This window comes from Channa argus, chromosome 8 (genome assembly GCF_033026475.1).
Source record: "Channa argus isolate prfri chromosome 8, Channa argus male v1.0, whole genome shotgun sequence".
NCBI lineage: Eukaryota > Metazoa > Chordata > Actinopteri > Anabantiformes > Channidae > Channa > Channa argus.
The window spans coordinates 2,566,602-2,588,276 of NC_090204.1; the positions used below are offsets into that span (position 1 = coordinate 2,566,602).

At 39.3% G+C, this 21,675-nt stretch overlaps 1 protein-coding gene across 1 annotated transcript in view; it reads left to right on the forward strand.

Annotated features, from left to right (window-relative positions):
* The first annotated feature begins 3,444 nt into the window (after positions 1-3,444).
* LOC137132078 (uncharacterized) overlaps positions 3,445-21,675 on the forward strand; it is a 66,660-nt gene continuing 48,429 nt past the window's right edge. The window contains exons 1-3 of the mRNA XM_067514152.1: positions 3,445-3,735; positions 9,353-9,474; positions 13,865-13,912. Coding sequence (XP_067370253.1) covers positions 3,678-3,735; positions 9,353-9,474; positions 13,865-13,912 — 228 coding nt within the window. The 5' untranslated portion in view covers positions 3,445-3,677. The remainder of the gene's footprint in view (positions 3,736-9,352; positions 9,475-13,864; positions 13,913-21,675) is intronic.

Sequence of the window (21,675 nt, forward strand, 5' to 3'; positions counted from 1 at the left end):
GCAATAACTTCAGATCTTTCTTCATGGAAAACAATAAGATCATAAAATAACAGCTTAATCTGAAGCAGGCTACTTTGTTTCCATTTCTCAGACTTTGGTGTTTTATACTTTCCCTGATGTGAATTTTATTTACAGGGCAGGATGTTTTAGAGGGAGAGGGAAAAGCTTTTACTGTGGTTTACATTGGCCATGTATCATTAGGCTTACTAAAGACTAAGAGCTGTTTCTTGCTTTTTAGCACTCAATCTTCCCCCCCCCGCTTTTTATTCCCTAACACCCATTGCAAATTTGGTCTGGTATGTGACTGCTAATTTATCCTTTCAATGTATGATATCCTGTCATCTCCTCATTTGTCCCTGAGTGTTTCTAATCTGAGATAATCCCAGTGAAATCCTTTGATTGTGTGTTTGGACCTGATCCATCTCTAAAGAAGCAATTTAATGGGCTTCATGGCACTTGGTGTAAAGTCATTTATCTAGTGGATTGGATGTGAATGCATATTTTAATAAGTGCTCTTCATGAATAGTAGGAGACGTGCCATTTAATTAGGCAGAGTGTAGACCTATCCCGTCTCCGACAACTTCCAGAGTTTTTTCTTCTGTTTGGAGCTGAGTGCTTTGATACAGAAGGTGTGGAACTTATTAGAAAAACCGGTATGATCTCGTGGTTTTCAGAAAGCTTCTGACAGTAGATGAAAAGCTGGGCGATGTAAACACTGACGAAAAGTATTTGACTGATACAAAAATAAAAATCCGAAATAGAATTTTGATAACATTAAATTTCCTAATTACACATTAACTACTAGTCAACTCACAGAAGCGAAGCTGTTTTTAATCAAATATGAGGCGATGTCATTTAGCGACAGCCCACTTAGGAAACTGGGCACAGCAAGGCTGGTTTAGTCAGCTAAACACATCCCAGGCTATTATTTTAGACTCAAAAGCCAGATAGATGGGCATGTACTTAACAGTATGCGCTCAATTTTTAATAATGTGAATTGGGGATTTTACTCAGAAGGAAATAAAAGCAAGGCTTCTCTTTCTGGCCCTTCTGTCAATTTTATGAGCTACATAAAAACTCTTGCTTTCGTTATCTGTAATTTGTTGATGCTCTACTGTTAACATTAGAGTTTCTTTGTCCCGTGATTTGTTTGTTTTTGTTTTTATTTGAATCATTTTAATTCAAGAACTTTGTTTAAAAATGCTCTTAAATCTACCCACACAAAACTTAATATACATATATACACCAAATTAGGCATTAACATCATGACCACCTGTTTAAAGTGAAAAGTTGGCTAAAACATTAGAACCACCTCTGCTGGTAACGCACTCCAGTATGATGCCACTACCCACGTTGACCTCAATAAGAAACACATTTCTGACCGTTTTAACCTATAAAAGTGAAACATTCTCACCTTGAAAAAGTAGAATTCATGAGAGAGCCACTGTATTGGGATTGCATTAAATTGCACAGGTGGTCATAATGTTATGCCTGATCAGTGTATGTTATACTGTGCTAAAAGATCTTTATAGAAGACACAATGCTGCTTTGAATTGCACAGTAGGGTCAGTTTGTTTAGGGATGTAAATATATGGTTACTCCTAGCATAGAAGCGTTCAGTGGTTTTGTGGTTTTATGCCTTAAGCCATACGAACTTGAAAAGACAATGAAGAACCAGTGTTCAGGCAAACACTGACAAATATGATCAATTGGCGTGTGACAGAAGCAAATAACACCGCTTAGCTTCTGCTTCTGTCACTGTATGCAAGGCATTTTCACGGACAACATGAATGGAAGAAAGTGCCTAGGGCCCTTTCAAAAACTAGGGAGAACTCTTATCTAAGTATTTTTAACTATATTCCACATATCATTTTTTTGTAATACTAACTTCTAACTTGTTGTGTTTAGACTCTCACAGTACTTTTAATAGATACAGAGTTAAATTTAAACAAAACCACACCCTTTACCTAACCCTATCCAAAGTTCTTACACTGCCTAAATGCCAAATTCAAGAGAGAAAGAGTTGCCCTCTCATAGGTGGGTGGGCTCCCTAGGGCACCAGGCAAAAAGGCTAGTATTACAAGATTACAATCCCCTCAAACTGCCACCAGGGTGAAGCTACAGAAATGTAGGTAGCTATGTGTATTTTGTCAATCGTACATTAGCTAGAAATTCCTTATAGTCAAAACAAAGGTGAACGCTCATTACCTGTGTTAGATAGGTACATGATATTTTTAATTATCACAATCTGCAGCGTTCTTAGCCAGTAGTTAAAGGCAGGTCAGGTTAACACATCTTATGACATTCCCACAGCTGCAGTGACCCACCGTTGACAGCCTGAGATGCTGTTGAGAAGAGGAACTGGAGTGAATCGGTGGACTTGTGTGGCAGGGTTACGAGACATCGCAAGCACTGATGAGGCCTGTATCTGGGAAAAGTGAGTTAGAAAGTAGGAAAATAAGGCGGTGACCTGCAGACGAAAGGCAGACGAGAGGGTGTGACGTCAAAATTCATTCCATTTATTAGTCCTGTGATGTATTTGACACGACTTACATCAGGTAAATTGTTCAAACAGAGTAACAAAGAGTGACTCTGGACCTTAAACTCTGGTGTCCTGTGGGAAAGCCCTCTACTGTGTTGTAGAAGGCTCGGGATTTTTTCAAATTGGGATTTTTGTAGCATAATATGATAAAATATTACTGGATTTAAAAGCATTGCTAGCTTTTACTATAATTAGTATGTTAGTATGAATTGTCTTGCTAAGGTTGATGGTTTACGTTGTTTGAAATGTTACATTTTGCAATGTTTGTAATTTTCACTCTTGAAATGCTCTAGTTCTACCTGATATCTTGTAGACCTTTACTCTCTAAAGGAAGTGTTTTTGTAAACACTTTAAAATATTTTTTCTTTTGATTGAATCAAATGTACTTTTTACTTGTTTTCCGTAAAGCACGTTTTTGTGCTACAGTATTTTAGTAAAAGTGGCTTGTTCGTGTTGTGATTAGATGTCATTTACTTCAAAAAAACGTATTAAAAGATGTGAATTAATGATGTTCGGGGGAAGTTCCAAAACCTGTAATTTCCCGGCAATGAGTATACAGAATTGATGTTGCAAAACGGGGTTTGTAGGAAAGCAGTCTCTGCCATTATAAGTCCCTCCTTTATTATGAAACCTTGCCAACATCAAACCCTTTCCATTAAACACAAAATGCGTGTGTCAGAAAGAAAACAGAAACCTGACCTGTTTGTTACAATCATTAGTTTCTCACCCACATCTATTTTAAACTGTCATGACAGAGGGAAGACAGCTCACTGCAAACTCTTATTTCTTTTGTCTTGTCTCTCTCTCTCTGTCTTCGTTTTTTTTTTTTTTTTTTTTTTCTCTTCATTTGGCTTCCGGTCCTGACATGCCTTCAGTGTGTGCCTGCGATTGGCTGAGCACTTTTACAGCTTCCTCAAAAACAAAAACACAGAGCGATCAGCTGATCGAGCTCGCCACTAGGAAATGTGTGTATTTAGAGTCGTAAACTTCTGTGTTCACACATTAGTTTGTGTCTAAAGGTACGTAGCAAGATAGAGAAAAGAGGAATTTGAGCAGGAAGTGGAGAAAACCGCTGCTATCTGGAAGTACTTAGAAGTGGGTGGAAGACGTTTTCTGTCAGCCACAGAAGGGAAATATGGGCAGTGACTACCAACCTCTGTCCTCAACACATTCCTGCATAAGTCTATTCATAGGTATGTACATTGTTGTGTTTAATTATTAACAAGGTTCATGACGAACATTTAGAAGGTTACATGTATTTAAACAGGTTAGTTGATATGTAAAGTGCAAAGTTCAATTTACTGTTGTTTAACAACTAAAACATTTCACTTTATTTGCCACAGTTACTAAAACAAGGATCTGTAATTATATAGTGACTCAGAATTCAATCTACTGAAAGTTGCGCTAGGACTAAGAACATGCTCTCTTTCTGTTGGATTCTGTTGGATAAGGTGTTGTGGTTGAAACAGCTGTGTGACCCAAGATGAAACGCTAAAAGTCATATCTTACGTGTACGATCTGCTTAAACCTTAGGAGTCTGGCATAGTTTTTAAAAAGCAATCATGTCACGGCGGCATAATCACGGACTCCTAAGGGTCTGTTGTCACGTATTTGACAGGATATTTTAAATACATTTTTATTTTCTAAATGTTTTACCTGCCCTGGTGTCTATAAAACACCGTATAATTATTTGGTGTCAGGAATGGCTGGGTTTTTTTTACACATACGTTTCTGCAATGTACACTACAGAAGCAAATGAAAGATATTTAACCACTTAAATATCTTACATCTTATGACATTTACCAATTAAACATTTTCATAGGTAAACGTACACTTACATTATATTACAGTACATACGCTAACAAATATTAGGTAACCAACTGATAATTGCACATGTAACAATGCTGGATCTGTCTATTGCATGCAGAGCTGTAATGTTGCAAAGCCTCTATGGTCGGTGACGCATCTCTCCATGGAGAACTTCCCACCCACTGACCAAGCTTCCTCTAAACCGCACTTCTTGTTAAAGGGGCACTCCACTTATTTTTCCACATCATGTTCAGTTTACTTGTCACAGCCTGTGAAAACTCTCAGCCTGTATTCTGTAGCTGTGGTGGGAGCGTTTTAAGGACTCACAGAGTAACTTTAAGACTAAAACTTGTTTGCAGACAACCTGTGTTGTGATCTGGGGGTTGTGTCGTTTGCAATACATGAGCATTTACCAGGCGCGCAGGGTCATATAAAAGATGCCTTTGAGTTAAATTAGGAAAAAAATGAAAAGATCCTGAAGAGGGCTGCTGCTGTGATTTAGAAAAAAAAAAGTTTATTGTCTTCCTCACAAAAGTTTCCCAACTGTATAAAAATACTGTACAAACTTACAGAAGAGGCCCTTTAATAAAATTACAGTCCAGAATAACGAAAGGCTACAGTTACAATGTGAAAATACCTTCAATATGTCATAGGCCCATAATCAATTAATCAGAAAATCATTAATATAACCAAAATTTGCTTAAATAAAGTGTATGTGTAAGTGACATGACTGAATCTGCACATTACCAGAATCCCTATAGTATATGAGATGTATTTGTTCTTAATTTGTGGTTGTTACTAACCTTTGTCATACTTTTTAAGGTCATGTGCACCTCAGTTCCAGGAACATGTTTCATATTAAACAATATACATTTTGTTATTTACACAATGCTCTAAACAGAAAGATCCGAATCGACGTTGCATAGGTCAGTGAAACACTAATCCTTCTCCCATCTAGAGGTGCTCTAGGCTTGCGTTTGGAAATCATGACCACAGTGGTGTTAGCTTACAAGCCCTGCAACCCCCACCCAACTCCACCCCCTATTGTAGCCAGATGGCCGTCACATAGGTGGTACTACGCCCAGACCACGCTGATTTCCCATCATTCTTTTGTTAATGAGGTCGTTAGCAATGCAACAGACAATTAAATTATCCCAATCTGGCATTTTCCTCATTGGTTTACTGTACAGTACTCTGTGCAGCAAACCCGTGATGTGGATTCAAATTTATCAAATAACACTGCACAGTTTGAGTGCTTCCGCTGAGATGGTGGCTGGTATTCGTTCACAGTTTTTTCCCCTATTATTTATGTCAGTGGTGCTGTGCAGCAGTGAATTAAAACATCACTGACACATGCCCACTACTAAAGCAATTTTCAAGCAGTCAGCCAGTATAAACAGTGCTCTTGACATAGTTGGTATAATTCTGTGATAGCAGGAGATCAGCGTTTCAAACTGACAAACTTTGTTTTAGGACATCATCAACCCTGTATGGAAACAACACAGCCTGGAGCTGCTGCTGCTGCTGCTGCTGCTGCACACGGGACGTTTTGTTAGCCAGTTAGTCAGGCGCTCACCTTCCTGCGAAACGCTGCCGAACACTGACACTGCTGACAGTTAATTACGGGAGTCACAGATCACGCAGACGTGTCAGCTCGGCTGCGATTGACACGCGGCATGTTTACATCTCTGTTGTAATGTTGTATTCTAGTCAGCTTCTCAGCTGCAGTTGCTTCCGTTATTTAGCTCCAGAAGTGCCTGGGGGCTTGCCATAATGATCGTAAAAGCAGGGCAGAATCGAGGGAATAAAATGTTAAAAAGGACTCTCCATAATTGGTGAGCAGCCATCACAGTAACTTTGGGAATATTTTCGGTCAGACTGTTGAAACACGCAGCCTCCCTTTTAGCTTGACTGTCATACTCTATAGGTATTCGTCTGCATGGCTCCATTATTTTGTGCTCCTCCTGTTCTGACAATGAGTGAAAACCAACTAAGCCTAATATAAAGTAAAAGGAAGTAAACATATGAATTTCGACACGCACTCGCGTTTGGAGAGAGCCTCACTTGAGTGATTTCCATTAGTAGGCCAGGTGGTTGGCATCAGTAACAGCGTAGTAAAAAAAAAAAAGTGCGAGCCAGGCGCCACACGTTGTTCTAAAAATGCCTGATTTCTGATTTAACCCTAATGAGAAGGGGGGGAAAAAGTTCATCCATTTTCTCTATTTCACAGCCTTTTTTCAGACATATTAATGTCGGTAGAGATATATGCCTGGTCAGTAATAAAATCTGCTTACACCGATTCTTATGGGTTATACTAAAACCCCATCCTTTGATTAAAATGTTTTTCATCTGAAGATAGATTTTCACCTGAAGCAATCCTGCTCAATGAGATCCCCAAAAGAGACAGGAGTTTCTGAGGCAGCAGTTTATCCCCCATTCAGGCGAGCGCACACACCAAAACTAGTCCTCACTGCTTGTCTCCCAGTGTTTTTATGGGATGAAACCAACAACTCTGGCTCGCAGCTACTGTCCAATAGTTAGCTTCAAAGCTCCTCTGTGAGGATCATCACTAAACAAAGAGGCTGGTAAAGTTCCTCACTACTCGCTGAATTGGGTTACAGCACAATGGATCATAGAAGAATTGATGGATCTTGTGGCTGTCCGTCGCCTGGCCCGTGATGTACTGTACCCACTGCTCACCTTTTATGTCCCCTCCTCAGTGACCCAGGGCCCATCACTTCACTGTGACATACTGTATGAGGCTTCATCTCACCGCTGTATAGGTAGAAAATCACGTGTTGTTGACAACTACCAGTTCCTGGTAATTAAGTCTTTTTATCCCGCTGCAAAGCAAAGTAAGTCCAACATTTCCCATTGTTAGGGGCCTGTGTCGTACATGCAGCTATTATTGGCATATATTAAGTTATCAGTGGGAACCTGCTACATTATCATCATTGACCATCACATGTTGAATTTCTATTTATTTTTATTTACTTTATGGAAGAGCTGCACAGCCAACCTCTCTCTCTCTCTCTCTCTCTCTCTCTCTCCTACTCTCACTCTGCCTCTACACCCTCGGTGGGTGCAGAGGCAGAGTGAGCAGCTGTCATTGTGAACAGCTGTCACTGTAAAAGCTGTCAGTCACAAAAAAACCCCAAATCTTCTGATAAAATATTAGCAAACATGTAAGCAACCTAGCTAGTAAGAATAGGTGAGCCAACGTTAGAATGCAACTGGGTTGTTAGGTTATCGATTACAAGCGCATGTAGATGATGTCATTACCTCAGATGCTGAAAGTTTGCTTCTCAATCTAGATTAATATAGGATCGTATTCTTCCAAGACAGTCTGGATGAGAGGTATTAACAAAACAGAGTCAGAAATGTAAGAAAACAGTAAGGCCAGTCTGATTTAGCTTCCAAATAATATTTTAAACATTTCCATGCTGCAAGCTGAAGCAGCTAGAGATAACGTAACTATGATGAAGAGAGAGATGTGGAAAAGCAGCAGGTGAAATTAGTGTTATTTAATTGGTTTATTTATTCAAAAATTATAAACGCAAAATTATTCAGCCAAACCCGAACTGGAACGGAATTGAAGCCACACTGATCAACATATTTGTAAGAATAACGGCTCAAAGGACTGTGGCTAATCTAGGAGACACTTAGAGTGACAAACATAAAGACTTTTTTGCATTTTCTCTCAGCTCTCCGATTCATTCTAGTGGCTTTATTCAAGCCAACAACTTCAGCATTTTGAAAATAAAAAAAAAATGTAAATTAGCATTTCTTTCTGCAACTGAGGTGAAGACACAATGGAGATCGGTATATACTTTATATAATATAAATATATAAATGTTGTATGTTCAGCTTGTTACTCTTGTTACCTTAAGATGGCCGAAATCTATTTTTGCAGCTTCACACTTTTTTTATTCACTCTCAGCGTACATCTCTCTTTAGTTTGGCTTAGTTTTGTTTGACATTTTGGATCAAATGAAATTGTTTGTTACACGAATGGAACATGTAGCGCAGTAGCTTACTAGTAAGCACACGGTTTTTCATTACTGGTTTGTTGTTTGTGAAGATTTGCACTTTTTTTGCATAAGCGTTTACGTGTCAGCAGTTATAGCTGCTCCAACTGAACAAATAATAATCATAGTGGCAACTGGTCAAACCTGATGAGTCCATGCAGTATCAAATCAAACCTCCAACGCAGTCCCTGCTTTACCAATTCTGATCTAAATCATGCAGTCGGATGCTTTCTCCCAAGATACACAAGCTCTTGAGATTATAGAAGTCATAAAACAGATTGAGCCATTTATCATCTCTTTATTGATTCAGATTATGTATTTTCCTGCATTTCCCATATTGCCTCTGGCTTACCAAGATATGTAGGAAATCCTAATGTAAGCCATTGGGTAGTTTGAAAAAAGCCTGTCATTTTTGTCTTCAAACAGTTCTTAAGTGCTTGTCAATGGCAAACCAATGAAATGTAAGACATGTGCAGTTTGTGTCCTGTGGTTTCTGGGTAATGAAAATTCAGTTTGATAACGCTCTGACATTTGGGCAGCCAATGTGTAAAATTAACTTGTGAAGCTTTAATTATTCTTTCAAAAAACTGTTATCACCAAACACAGTATTTGGGGAAAACACTGTTTTCTTTTTTACTGCGATTTATGGTATTTCTTCAGAGTAAAAACTTGAAAAAAAAAAAAGAAAAGAAAAGATAATGTTGGTCACTTAATAGCTTGGATATCAAAAGACAACAAACTAAACGATGAACAAGATAGTAGCAGTAAAAGAATTAATGAATATTCACGCTTATGATGCACTTTGCTATGCTCCCACAAGGAACAAAAAAGGCCTAGTGCTCAAGGAAACTATACCGTGTGTGGTGAATGACGTATTAAGAAACAAGTTGTAGTATACATGAGGATTAGTCTTTCACGCAATGTGAAATCAGTGCTAAACCATCTCTAACCTCTATGTTCTTCTCTTCTACAGATACATCAGAGTGTTTTATATGCAGGGATGTTGAACTTCAAGCCAGTGACCCACTGAGGAATTTCTGTGACTGCAAGAATTTACTTGCCCATCACGTGTGTCTATCCACATGGATCCAGAGGGTAAGAAACACTGTCCGTTGTAGGGAACCTTGGTATTTTGAATTTCCGCTTTGCATTTTTTCCCTCATCAGACATTTGTGAAAATGTGAAAGTTGAAAATGTCTATGGTGGATAAATGTGTTTCCCATGTTAGCATTCCTTTCTGTTTGCCTCAAGTTAATGAGCTACCTTTCAAATAGCAATACCAATTAGTTTTAATGAGGGTTGCTAACAATGGTAACACGTCATGGTTATACAGTTGAAACACAGAGGTTGAAACAGTGAGAAGTACCTCGTAATGGACTGGCAGAAATCCAGAAAGCTATCGTGCACCAGACACCTGTCACCCACTGCAAAATATCTCATTAACATTTCTAGAACTCCTTGAAGCACCAGTACTATTGCAGTTACTGCTGCAGTGTTTTTGCATTGCACCACTTTTTAATCCTCTGTGTTAATGAAATATACATTTCTGCAGGTCGCATACATTTCTCTTTTTGTTCAGTCATGGTACTTTTTGTTGCTCATGCTAATTATTCTTCTACTATTAATTCCCTGCAAACTAATTGTCTGACACCACTGTTTTTTGTTTTTTTTTTGTATTTTCTAAAAAATACAAATGAAAAGCTAAAAGTATAAGAGCAAAAATGTAAATTGAAGTGGAATAAAAATTCTGCCAACACAAACTGCCGACCTTCGGTTTTCCCAACTCCTAAACCTCTTTTCTATGCAGATTTTTTTTTTTCCGTGTAGCATGAAAATGAACTTGAGCAGCGGCAGATATAGATGCACTGCTCGTTATTACATTACATAATATAATCACCCCGACTTCCATAAGGCATCATAGCAATCACCTTATGATAGAACAAGCACTAGTTGTAAATGCTGGACATTGTAGGATATAGTATACTGATCCATTTTTTTCATAGAAATGATGGATCAAAAGCCTGAGTGTAATGTGGGCTTGAGTTTCTCCGGATGATGAACCCATACAGAATTATCCCCCAACTGTTTCTCTAAGCTCTACAGAGTTCTGCTATTTCAGTTTATGTTTTTAATGATCGTTCTTATGAACAGCGACAGACCACTGTCATCAGTACAAAACTCTAATTAACCTTCTGTTTGCTTCTGTTTCAAAACCACATTTGTTCATACTTGTGTGAGGCTCACGCTCACTCAGGTTGGTGCTCTCCAACAGTATAGTGGGTGCTCTGTAGTGTATGTGGACAGTAATTTGCTAATAGTTAAAAGTACAGCTTTAAGTTGATTATTGACTATGTCTCAACGTTAGGAAGAACTGATTACAGGACCTGTGAGTATGCAGTTCAGTGGCTAATAGGTATAAATAATAAAACCAAATAAAGAACGTGTGACTGAGCGGTGTGGAATGTAACCCATCTCAATTCCTCTCTTTCGCTTGTCTTTCTGTGTGGGGTTCATAATAAAACAGAGTAACTCCTTGTCTCCATAGCATCCCTAGTGTTAGCCACCTATTCTAAACATACAGCGCTGTTGGTGCATTCAGGGAGGGTATAGAGCCTGGGTTACATATATTCTAGCACTCAGAGCTTCAGAAACGCAATATGCAATTACTGTAGGTAGGAATCTCTTTTTTGTTAGTGTTGCACAGATGCTCCTAATGTTATTTCTCATATCTTTATAATGTTTACAAATGTGCTAATTTAAATTTAATTAAAATCTAGCCCTAGTGTTCGAGAAGCTCGATCAGCACCTGGAACATGAAGTCAGGATATCTCAGACTCTGCCCACCATCTGTCTCAAAAGTCAGCCTACTTGTATGAAAGGGAAAAACTAAATTGCTGGAGTACCACTTTGACTAGAGTGCCATAGAGCCGATAAACCAGAAACTGCTTCAATCGGTGTAACTTATGCACTTTTGGAACGTACGTCATCTACATCCACAGTTTTTCAGAATGCCTGCTTCAATAGGAGGTGCGCCCAGTGAAACTCTAAATATGATGTCTTGATCTAATTCTGCTCAGAATGCACACTATCTATAAGTCACCGTGCTTTGCTGTACCATACACAATATGTGTTGTCCACTCTGGTGAGCTTTGGGTCTCTTCAGATACTCCACAAGTGGTAGACAACATGCTACAGCAGACCTTTCATCCGCACCACCCAGCTGTCAGAGTGAAGAGCCACTTCCATTAAGTGTGTGTCTTCCCACTATACAATTATATACAGACACACATGCTCAGGCACATGAAGATGGCACCCACAAACATGCAGTGAACCCTGCTCTCTACTGAGAGTGTGTCCTGATGTTACAAGACTGCTTTATATTTTTTTTTTGTGTGTGTGTGTGTGTGAGAAAGAAGCTGATAGCGAAAGAGAGATCGTGCAACCTTTTAGAGTGCTCAGGGTAGGGAGCCCGTCTCCCTTTTACAGAACAGAAATCAGCAATTGACCTGTCACTTTTGCTCTGATAGCCATCTCTGGAAAGCAGGTCATACACGTATGTCTAAAGTGCCTCTTAACCGCACTTTATGAAGCCAGAAAATGTAATCCAATAATGATTTGACTTGCAACAGAGAGAGCCTGCCAGCTGGAAGTGATAGCACGCACCGTTACCACTGCTAAAAGCAGCTTGAACAACAGCAGGAAAAAAAGGGAAAATTCCACATCCTTGTTTAATTCCAGCCACAATAGTATGACACAGATGTTGTCACAAAACAGAGGGTGGGCTGGATTGAAACACAACAAAACGGCTTTGGCATTCATTTCCAGAACTGTTGATACATGCTTCAGTGTGTTTGCAGCAGAGGGCTATCTGAATGAGTATCATCTGCACTGAGGCAAACCATACGCTGTCTTTTTTTAGACTCCCTCATTTTTGCCCCCACCAACTCCATCCCCCCCCACCGGCCCACCATCCCTGTTCAGGTTCCCAAAGACAAATAGCATGGCACAAAACTAATTAGTAACCAGGAACTAGTTAGAAGATGCCCTTTGAAAAACATGTCCTGAGGCAGGATTTAAATATAGGGACAGAGTCAGTGACTGAATGTGCCTAGGAGATCCCGGCCTCCAGGCGCAGCGGCACTTTGACCTCTGACCCTCATTATAGGGAGTGCATTCCTAGAGGGGTGAAACCCCTCGTAGCACAAAGTACAAGGGCATGGGAGGACTGCATGGCTTCTACCACACCAGCTGAGCGTGGCCTGGTGTGTCTCACTGCGAAACCCAACAACCGACTTGAGAAAATACAGGGCAAAGTCGCAGCCATTAAGAAAGTAATAGCATACCCACACAATTCAGAGGAATATATATAGATATAGATATATTTTAATTTTTATACATCTGGCTTCATTCTATTGAGACGAAACAAAATCAGCATCTTATCCATTTGAAATATAATAAATGGCAGTTATGGGAAAAAAAGTGAGAAGAACAGCTTTAAAAAGTAATAACAGCTTGATAGCTAAATGTAGCATTGATTCAGTACAGAGGGAAGCGTTGACCAGCGTGTCACCAGATGAAAAACATCAATAGAAGATGGCTTTACACGTTGATATGTATTAGATATGTTCCTCATATTTCATATATAGGTGTATGTGGGTGGGTGTATGTACCTGGAGCCCCCCCCACACACCGAAAAACATACACATACAAACAAACACTGTCTCTTTCTTATGGGTTTATAATTCTCATCACAGCAAACAGACTTGGTTTACATTCATTAGCCCAACACTCACAGCAATCAGGCCACAGTGCCAGGGGCAACGGTCCTCTTTATAAAACCACATTGCCTAATAGCTGTGTTCTATAATTATATGCCATTACCATCTATCAAATGTTCTCCGACATGCCATGCATATTAGCAGTGGATTTGGCACTTTGAGTTTGTACAAATGCTTTTCTTGTTATTAGCATCTTCAGTTAGTTAGCGCCAGCTTGAGGATTATTGCCAGCAAGTTATTTTTGTTGAATGTGCGGTTCTATCATGTGAAGTGGAACATTTTGTGAATGCAATTAAATAACATCTACTTATGTACAGCTAACCATGAATTATTCTATGCTGTGTTGGTCCTGAGGTGCAAAACACTGGAGGTTTTGTTGGGTTTTTTGCTTCTGTTTTTATATTTTCTCAAATGTATCTAATTTTGTTACTGTGTTTTATCTAATACTGTGATGGTTTTCACCGCAGGGCAACCAACATGTACAGAGTAGCACTGTAATTAAAAACATATCACAATGCAAAATGCACGTTTTGGTTTGCAATTGCAATTAGATTTTTCAGACCAATGCAATTAGTTTTATTGATCAATACACAAACAATTGATTTGCCACTCATGCATGTCATTCTTCGTCCAACTTCAGATGTGTTGTTTTGAAAGTCCACTGTCACTAAATCACTTCAAAGTCTCAAAATATTGTTTCTTCACAGGGGTGTGGAAGTGAAGACAGGCTGCGATGCATAATCTGCAAAGCCAAGGTAAGTGTGGGTTTTGTCAGGGGAATATTATAAAGATTTAATGAGATATTTGATGATGTCTCATTCTTTTAATCTTACTGTGTGAAATGTAGGTAGTGAGCATTTAAACAAACACCATTTAAGTCATTAAACAGCGGCTGCTCCTCACAAAACAGATTTGAACAGAGCAGATCCATAATACTAATGAGCAATCAGATCTTTGTTTTGCTCTGTGATTTAGCTGATTTGCCAGCAGTTGCTTATGAGCTGTAAGCTGTCTCTTATTCCTTATTATTGCAGCAGAACACACTGCGGAAAAGGAAGGAGAAACATTGCAATATTTGGCAAAGGATACAAGCCGTGTAATGACAAAATCTGTATTCAATTCATGAGCACAAATTAATCGTGCTTTCCTGTGGTACATTCCTGATGCAAATTTTTCGTCAACACATTGTGTCTTGTGTGAGTTTATTTGGATGAAATGGTGAAGCTGATGTGTCATCACAGATGGGGTTGCATGATGGAGAAGGTGGCCACATTACTAACCATCTCAGATTAGGAAGTATGCTTGATGTGTTGTATGTATTCATGCTTGTGCTGTGGGTCAAAGCAGCACAAGCTGGCTACTGAGTGTTTTATTCATTGTTTGCTCTATAGCAGCGGGTTGAAAATGTGATCTTTGCTGTCTGCTCTGGTGTGTATGTACGAGAGGGATACACTCTGTGGAAGAAAATGTCACACTAGCACTGACATTGACCTTTCAGTATTTGAAGATATTTTAAACATGAAATCATGCGCACAAACATATTCGCACCGCTGATGAAACTTAAATGAAACATTTAGTGTGTGGGAAGTCTCCACTGATGTCGGTGAGCAGGGATGTTTTTATTCATTTAGCAATTTGCGCTTGTCTCCATTTAGGGTCAAAGAACAAGTCTGGTATTGTTGTTATTTATAGAAGAATAAAATTTTCTAACCCTGCCTCATAGTGCACTACTTGTGTACTTGTCTGTTTTAAGATTAGTGATGACAAAAGTAAAGCCGATCAGCAGAAAGAAGAAAACATTCAGGATCAGATTTAGGATCTTATACTAAATCTGTTTCTCATCGTTTTGTTTATTCATTTATTTGTTCCTCTCAGCAAAAGTTGCTATGTTTTATGAAATGCTGGTCGGTGCCGTGCTTGTTGAAGCGGAACAACATTGCAAGAATTTCTGAAATCTTATAAGCGCTTCCCAATAAGGGCAAAAGGGGTATCGGGGCCAGATAGCCTGACTGTAAATCTACTCTGACCCACTGAATATAGTGTTGACATTCTCAATAAACATCTGAGACAGAGTGGAAAAAAAAGCTATGAAGCGGGTAACTAAGGGGTTATGGAGAAGTAAAGGTGGAGTTAGGGAAAGACTCCCATCAGTGAGATCTTTGGCAGTGGCAAAATGTTTAGACTTCGCTTTCTGTTTTCATGTTTAAACAAGTGGAGTTTGCCGCACGAATAAAACGACTGAATGCTGTATTAAAAGTATCATGAAGTAATGAAATACATAAACTCCACCATCAATAGCTGTATAAAAAAAAAGTTTCATCTCAGTTCAACATTGAGCCCCAAACAAATGGTTCCACATGGACTAACTGGAAAAGTTTTGGAAACTAGACATTTTCATACTAACCAGCAGAATCTCAACTAACTGTTACAAAGTCAGTGTGGTTTGAATGGAAGCCATTTTGTTTTTTTTGTTGTTTTTTCCTGCTCCCTGTCAGTATTTGGCTGCAGGCAAACACATTTTTAGGTGTTAAAATCATCTCTGCTCTTTTTTTTTTTTTTTTTACCTACGAGGGGACATTTCTTGCACTTTTGCAGCACCTCCAACTGACTGTTGCACTCGTCTTCATCCATTATACCGATGGCATTGTCATCAATTATTAATGGAGAGCAGCAAATGTCTGAGAGACTTCCCACTGAGAGACCAAACAGCCATGAACAGGGGTCAGTGGCAGGACTGGCGAATACTGCGAGTGGCAGCTGTGCATTTAGTGAATGACTGTTTGGATGCTTATGCTGTATATTGACATGAACTCTGCCACAGTAAGTTAATGCATCAGTATAATAACATTTTAATGTCTGCGGTGACACGCCATTTAATATTTGTCCACAGACACATATGTAGAGCAGCAATGACTACAATGATGATAGTGATAATCATTTTGTCCTGCTCTGCTGTCCCTCTGTAATACAATACCGCAATCACCCTTGGTTAACATTAAGAAGGTTTATCCATTAAGTCTTTGAGCAAGCCGTGCTCATCATACCGGCTCCCCCTTCAATATGCCAGCCATTTCATTTTCTAGCTTTTTGTTGTTGTTGTTGTTTTGTTGATGATGATTATGCTTTTTCTTGTACATTGTTTTTCCTTTTTGCAATGAGTTCTCAAATGTAGGCCATTTGTATGAGTTATGCTAATTTGTTGGGGCAATGAATGCATTAATTTCATTAGCACATGGCCTCAAAGCAATAATTACCAGAGTAGGTGTGTCACAAGCAATCATGTTAAATTTTGCCAGTTAATTATTAAGATTTTGTTCTGAGGGACCTGGATTTGACACGAGTCGCCGAGGGAAAAAAAAGAGGCTAGGTGGTTGTTGTTGAACACAGTGGGGGTGGCTGTGGCATTGTGGGCCTACTGGCACGATTTTTGCATGTTGACAGCTCACATTCTGAACTAATTACCCAATATAGCAGAGGGCTAGCTGGTGTTCGGTCAATCCAGGAGGGTGTAATTATAAAGAAAAGGAGGTCCAAAGCTGCCTAATGGCCTCTGCTCCCTTTGATTGGAGTCCGATGGAGAAAACACTGGTGGGGAGTTGTGAAGGAGAAAGACATCCCTTCCTTGGCCCTGATTAGTCCAACACAGAGCTGGGGTCAGGAGGACAGACTGTGTGTCTAATGATGCCCTCTTAATAAAAAATAGTAATTCTTGGTACCAGGAGGGTGTCACTCCTGCTGGCTGTTGGAGCCATATTGGTGTAACAGAGAAATGTGCTCAAGAGAAGTGGATTGCTGTTTATGTCCTACCAATCCTAATGTCCTTGACAGGTAACAAAGTATTATAACAGCCAATGCTACAAGTCAGGAAAAAAGGGTAGTCTTAGTTTTGTTTTTTGTTTTTTGAATTGCAGACACAATACAAATTTTTCATATAGCCAAACCCTGGGACAGACTTGACACAAACTCGTCCAGTGGATGGAACATGATATTATCCTGTGTCTGTGTGTGTGTTTGGGTGGGGGGGAGTTGTTCTTTAATGTAAACCAACACGCACAAAGAGAAATGATGTCTACCCCAACAACTATCCTGAGTTTAAGGTGCAGATACATATTCGATCAGCTTTTTGATTAGTTTGCTGATAATAATCTGTCACACAGTGTTCGACTTACGGCGCTTTGCACAAACAACATCTTGGCCCGCGAAACCTATCAAAGGATAGCATGTATATTGTATGATAACTAAAGAACATAATTATTGTGCCAGACCTGTCTCTGCGTTTTGTTACACCATTTATTTGAGACTACAGATCTCCTCGGGTTTACATCTCCAACATGTTCTTGACAGGGACGTCTTCTGTCGTCACTCACTAGAGCAGAAGCACAAGGCAATAGGCTTCACAGAATTTCCCAATGAACCAATAAGCAAACACTGTGTGCAGGTAGTGCTCATGGGAGTTGTAGTGTCGCAGTGTCACGTTGCAGTTGGATTTTGGATGGCAACTGACTGCAAAACAGACTGCGATTAAATATATGTTGAAAAGTTAACCTGCTAAAGTGGCTAGTGGGAGCGACTGTGTTACCCACCTCTGCTGAAATAGGTAGGTGGGTGTATTTTTCAAGCCCTACCTTGGTTGCACTGGCTCACAAAAAGGATTGTAAAGCAGGCCGGATTTTAAACAGACTCCTAAAAAGCATATCTACATTCCAATGAGCCAGTGAACTATCTGTACTGCTGCTTATATACACTGTAAAAGGATAAGGAACATAATATGTCTGATTAATAAAAGTTTAATAGACCAAAACCAGACGTTTTTTCTTTATTGTAAAGAAATAAAGACACATGTCAAAGCTAAAATCAATAGCTTTATTTAAATTGCCGTGTCGCAGAGAGAAGTCTCAAGTCCCCTTCAGTCCAAACAAACTGCAGGTTGATTTTGTTATAGACTTTTTGCATTTTGATGTCAAAGACATCTTGATTTGGTGAGTTAATATATGTGTTTTTATGTTTTCTAAACCGTTCACCTACATTTTGTAGCATTAGACCGTAAAGAAAATCAGCTGTGTTGTATAATTCTGCACAGATGGATATTTACATAAATAAATAGTATTTGAGGTAGTACAACAATGAAGATGGTGGACATTTAAAATCTTAAGAGTAAGCTCACACACAGCAAAACCAAAACCCAAAAGGTTTTTATTTCACATTCATGAAACTTAAAATCTCTCGACACGATATCTGAACCTTCCCCGCCCTGTGTCTGTCAAGTGTCTCCTTAAAGGTGCCAACATTTAAACTCCCATCCCCCTCTGATAAAAATGTTAATCATCTCTTGATTTTATACGGAAAGCAGATTATCCTTTGATTTTGATGAACGCAGCAGCTGCCAGACTCTTCATTTAACTAAAAGCAGGACATTGTGCCGAGGCCTCTCGTATGTTCCTAAGCCTCTGTCAGTATCGTACAGTGACAGGAGATGACACATGAAAGGAATTCCTGCTCATGGCTTTCCCAGGACAATGGAACATGGCCTTGAGGTACTAAACGTGTTTAAGTCTGTGTGCTTGTATGCGTGTGTGTGTGTGCCAGCAGACTGACAACCAGTTTGAATTTTAGAACATTGAAGTACGAACAGCCTCACTTTCTCACACACCTTTAAAGCGCTGTTTGAGGGTTAGGACTGAATTTTATTCAAAGTTATAATTATATGGGTACGGTAAGGGTTGGACTGAGGGTAAGGGGCTTTTATCCAATGCATCTCAAAAGTAAGGAGCACACACCAAGAGAGACTCGGTGTTCAGTGTCTCGCCCAAGGACATGGAAAACCAAACCACTAACCCTGTAATTCAGGGGGGTGCAAAAGTGTGTATGTGCATGTGTGTGAGTGTTCAACAACTTCAGTACAAAAGTAAAGAGCAGCAGAATGTTGTTTACTCACTATCTCTGCATTATGTTTTATTCTCCCTTTAAAACAGTTTAAATGTAAAAAGTTATGTAGCCAAAATTAGAACGAATGTAAAAGCAATTATGATCTTTTTATGTGGTAGAGCGGTTGCCCATCAATCCCTCAGATGCTGGTTCGATCCCCGGCTCCTCCTTGAGCAAGACACTGAACATCACACAATCACATTTTTGGTCCACTCCAAAAAATGCTAGCTAGCAAGCTAAGATACCGGAAAAGGCTGGATCCCTTGCTGGGAGCGGGAATCGAGTTAGCTGGTACAAAAAGTTTATTTTTCTAAAGTTCCTAAGTTAGCATTTGGCAGCTCTGTTCATTAGGCATTATATGAAGGAGAATTAGCCAGTGTTAGCTGCATCTCTTCCATGGGTTTAGTTAGTTGGTGAAACTAGCAGATAGTTAGTTTTCTGTTTTTACAGTACAGATCTCATCTAGGCTGTAAACTTCATAGCATATTTTATTTTACTTTGTTATCTTGGCTACGTCATTGCGGTGCCCACAAATGTAATTCTGGCGTCATTGTTTGATGACAGTTCCAAAATACTACAGTCAATAAGGTCACCAGACAAAACTAAAACAAAAACCACAGCATCTGGTTTGGTTGGATGAGGTTACAAACAAGATTTAATTTGCATCACGGCATGGTTAGTTTGTGACTCCCCATTATTCTCAGCAAAGTCTTGGACTCTAAGTAATTTCACCCTTTTTATTTAACCTCAGTGACCTCCTTCTCACAATTCACAATTCATTTGAGTTCCTGTTCAGGAAGGTCCCGGGGCGGATTCAATTAAGTTTGCCTTTAATTGGCTTTCAGGCATCCAAACTGGAACTGATGGAAAATTAATAACAGCTCCAGTTGGTCTCTACACTGTTTGCAACCTTGGAAACATCCTTTAAAATACAGGGTAACTCAGACCCATATTCCAACTGTCTGTTGTAGTAGTTCAGCTGTGAGGAAAACCTGGTCACAGTTGCTGTGTGGTCCTTGCACTCGGCATGCACTTCATCTCTTTGTCAACACATTTAGACATTCGGTGCAAACTTTGTTCCCACGGAAACACAGCAGAGGCCAAAGACAACTCTGCAGAAGTACAGTATACTGTATTCTACTGTTCCTACTTTTGCTAAAAGATTCTTATGGATTTTGCTGTTATCCAAATCCCTCCACTGCATCAATTAGTGATGAAAGATTAAAACAGTCTTTGCATTCCTGCTAAGCCTTTCCAGTGCGTTCCCTCTAATTTGTTCTTAATTGAAGTACATGTTGTACAAAGCAAACATAGGAGCAATTTTTCTGTCTGACAAGTTGCCCTCTGTGGTTATGGCTCCGTGTCTGGAGAAAGAGAAATCATTTGCAGTCACATTACTATTAGGTAACTAACAAAAGCTGATTTGTGAAATGGCAGGAAATGATGGCTGCTAAAATTAAGGTTTGAAGTTCACATATCATTAACAGCCATGAAATCAACTTCTCCTCTGACTGTACTCTCCCCCAGAGTCTGCCTTTGTCTTCAAACAGCGGCAAAGCAGTCATTATGCTCAGACATAATGCACCATAATGACAGTAATTTCAGTATCAAATTTTCAAATGTTAGGCCTTAATTCATTGTGGTTAAGTAGCTTAGTTGTAATTCACATTTTCTACCCTTCTTAGCAGAGTGCTCAAGGAATGAGACTTCTGAAGCAGGACAGGAGAGCACCCGCCATGCAGGAATATCTCAGAGCCTCTTCATTTAAATACTCGGAGACAAATCAAATCTGTGTATCTTTATTAGCAAAACAAAAAGAATTGCTGTCGTCTTTCGCATCGGTATTGATCTTGTGTTTACCATTTTTTTAGCCACCGTCTCAGGTAAACACATGGAAAACAAAGCATCCACATCAAAATATATTTTGAAACAATAAAAATTGATAAATAGACCTAATTATTTTCTAGGAAGAAAATATGACCTGTGTATTCATTTGTCATCATCGAAGACTTTGAGGCAGAAGATATTAAGCCTTTTGCTCATAATACTTCTAAAAAATACAATCAGAAAAAGTCTGGCTATTTTTAAATAGCAATAGAAGAAATGAACTGACCACTTGTGGGTTAGTATATAGTTGCTTCCTCATTAAGTATGTGCCATGGCAGTGTGGTTTACAGTATGTGCTGCTAAGTCAAAAGAAAGCCACAGAGTTCATACTAGGGCTGCAGGATATATATATATATATAGTTTCAGCATCATCATCACGATGTGCACATACACAATAGTCACATTACAAGCTGTGTGATTTCAAGTAATGCACATAAACTCAAACGCGCCAGTGGAAGGCTGCGTGGCTTAACAAGTTAGGGTTCGTGGATGCACAAAGACGCAGGCCCTGCATGCATTGCAAACAGCCAATCACAATCACCTTTGACCAGTTGTTTAAGTGTCAGTCACATGTAGTTGATGTTGACCATAACGGGTACATTGTTGACAGCTTCTTTACGAGGAGTTAACCAGTATATTCTACAGTTTCTCCCTCCAAGAATGCTCACGTGTTTTGTGCATTACAATTTAATGCATAGCCAGTTCT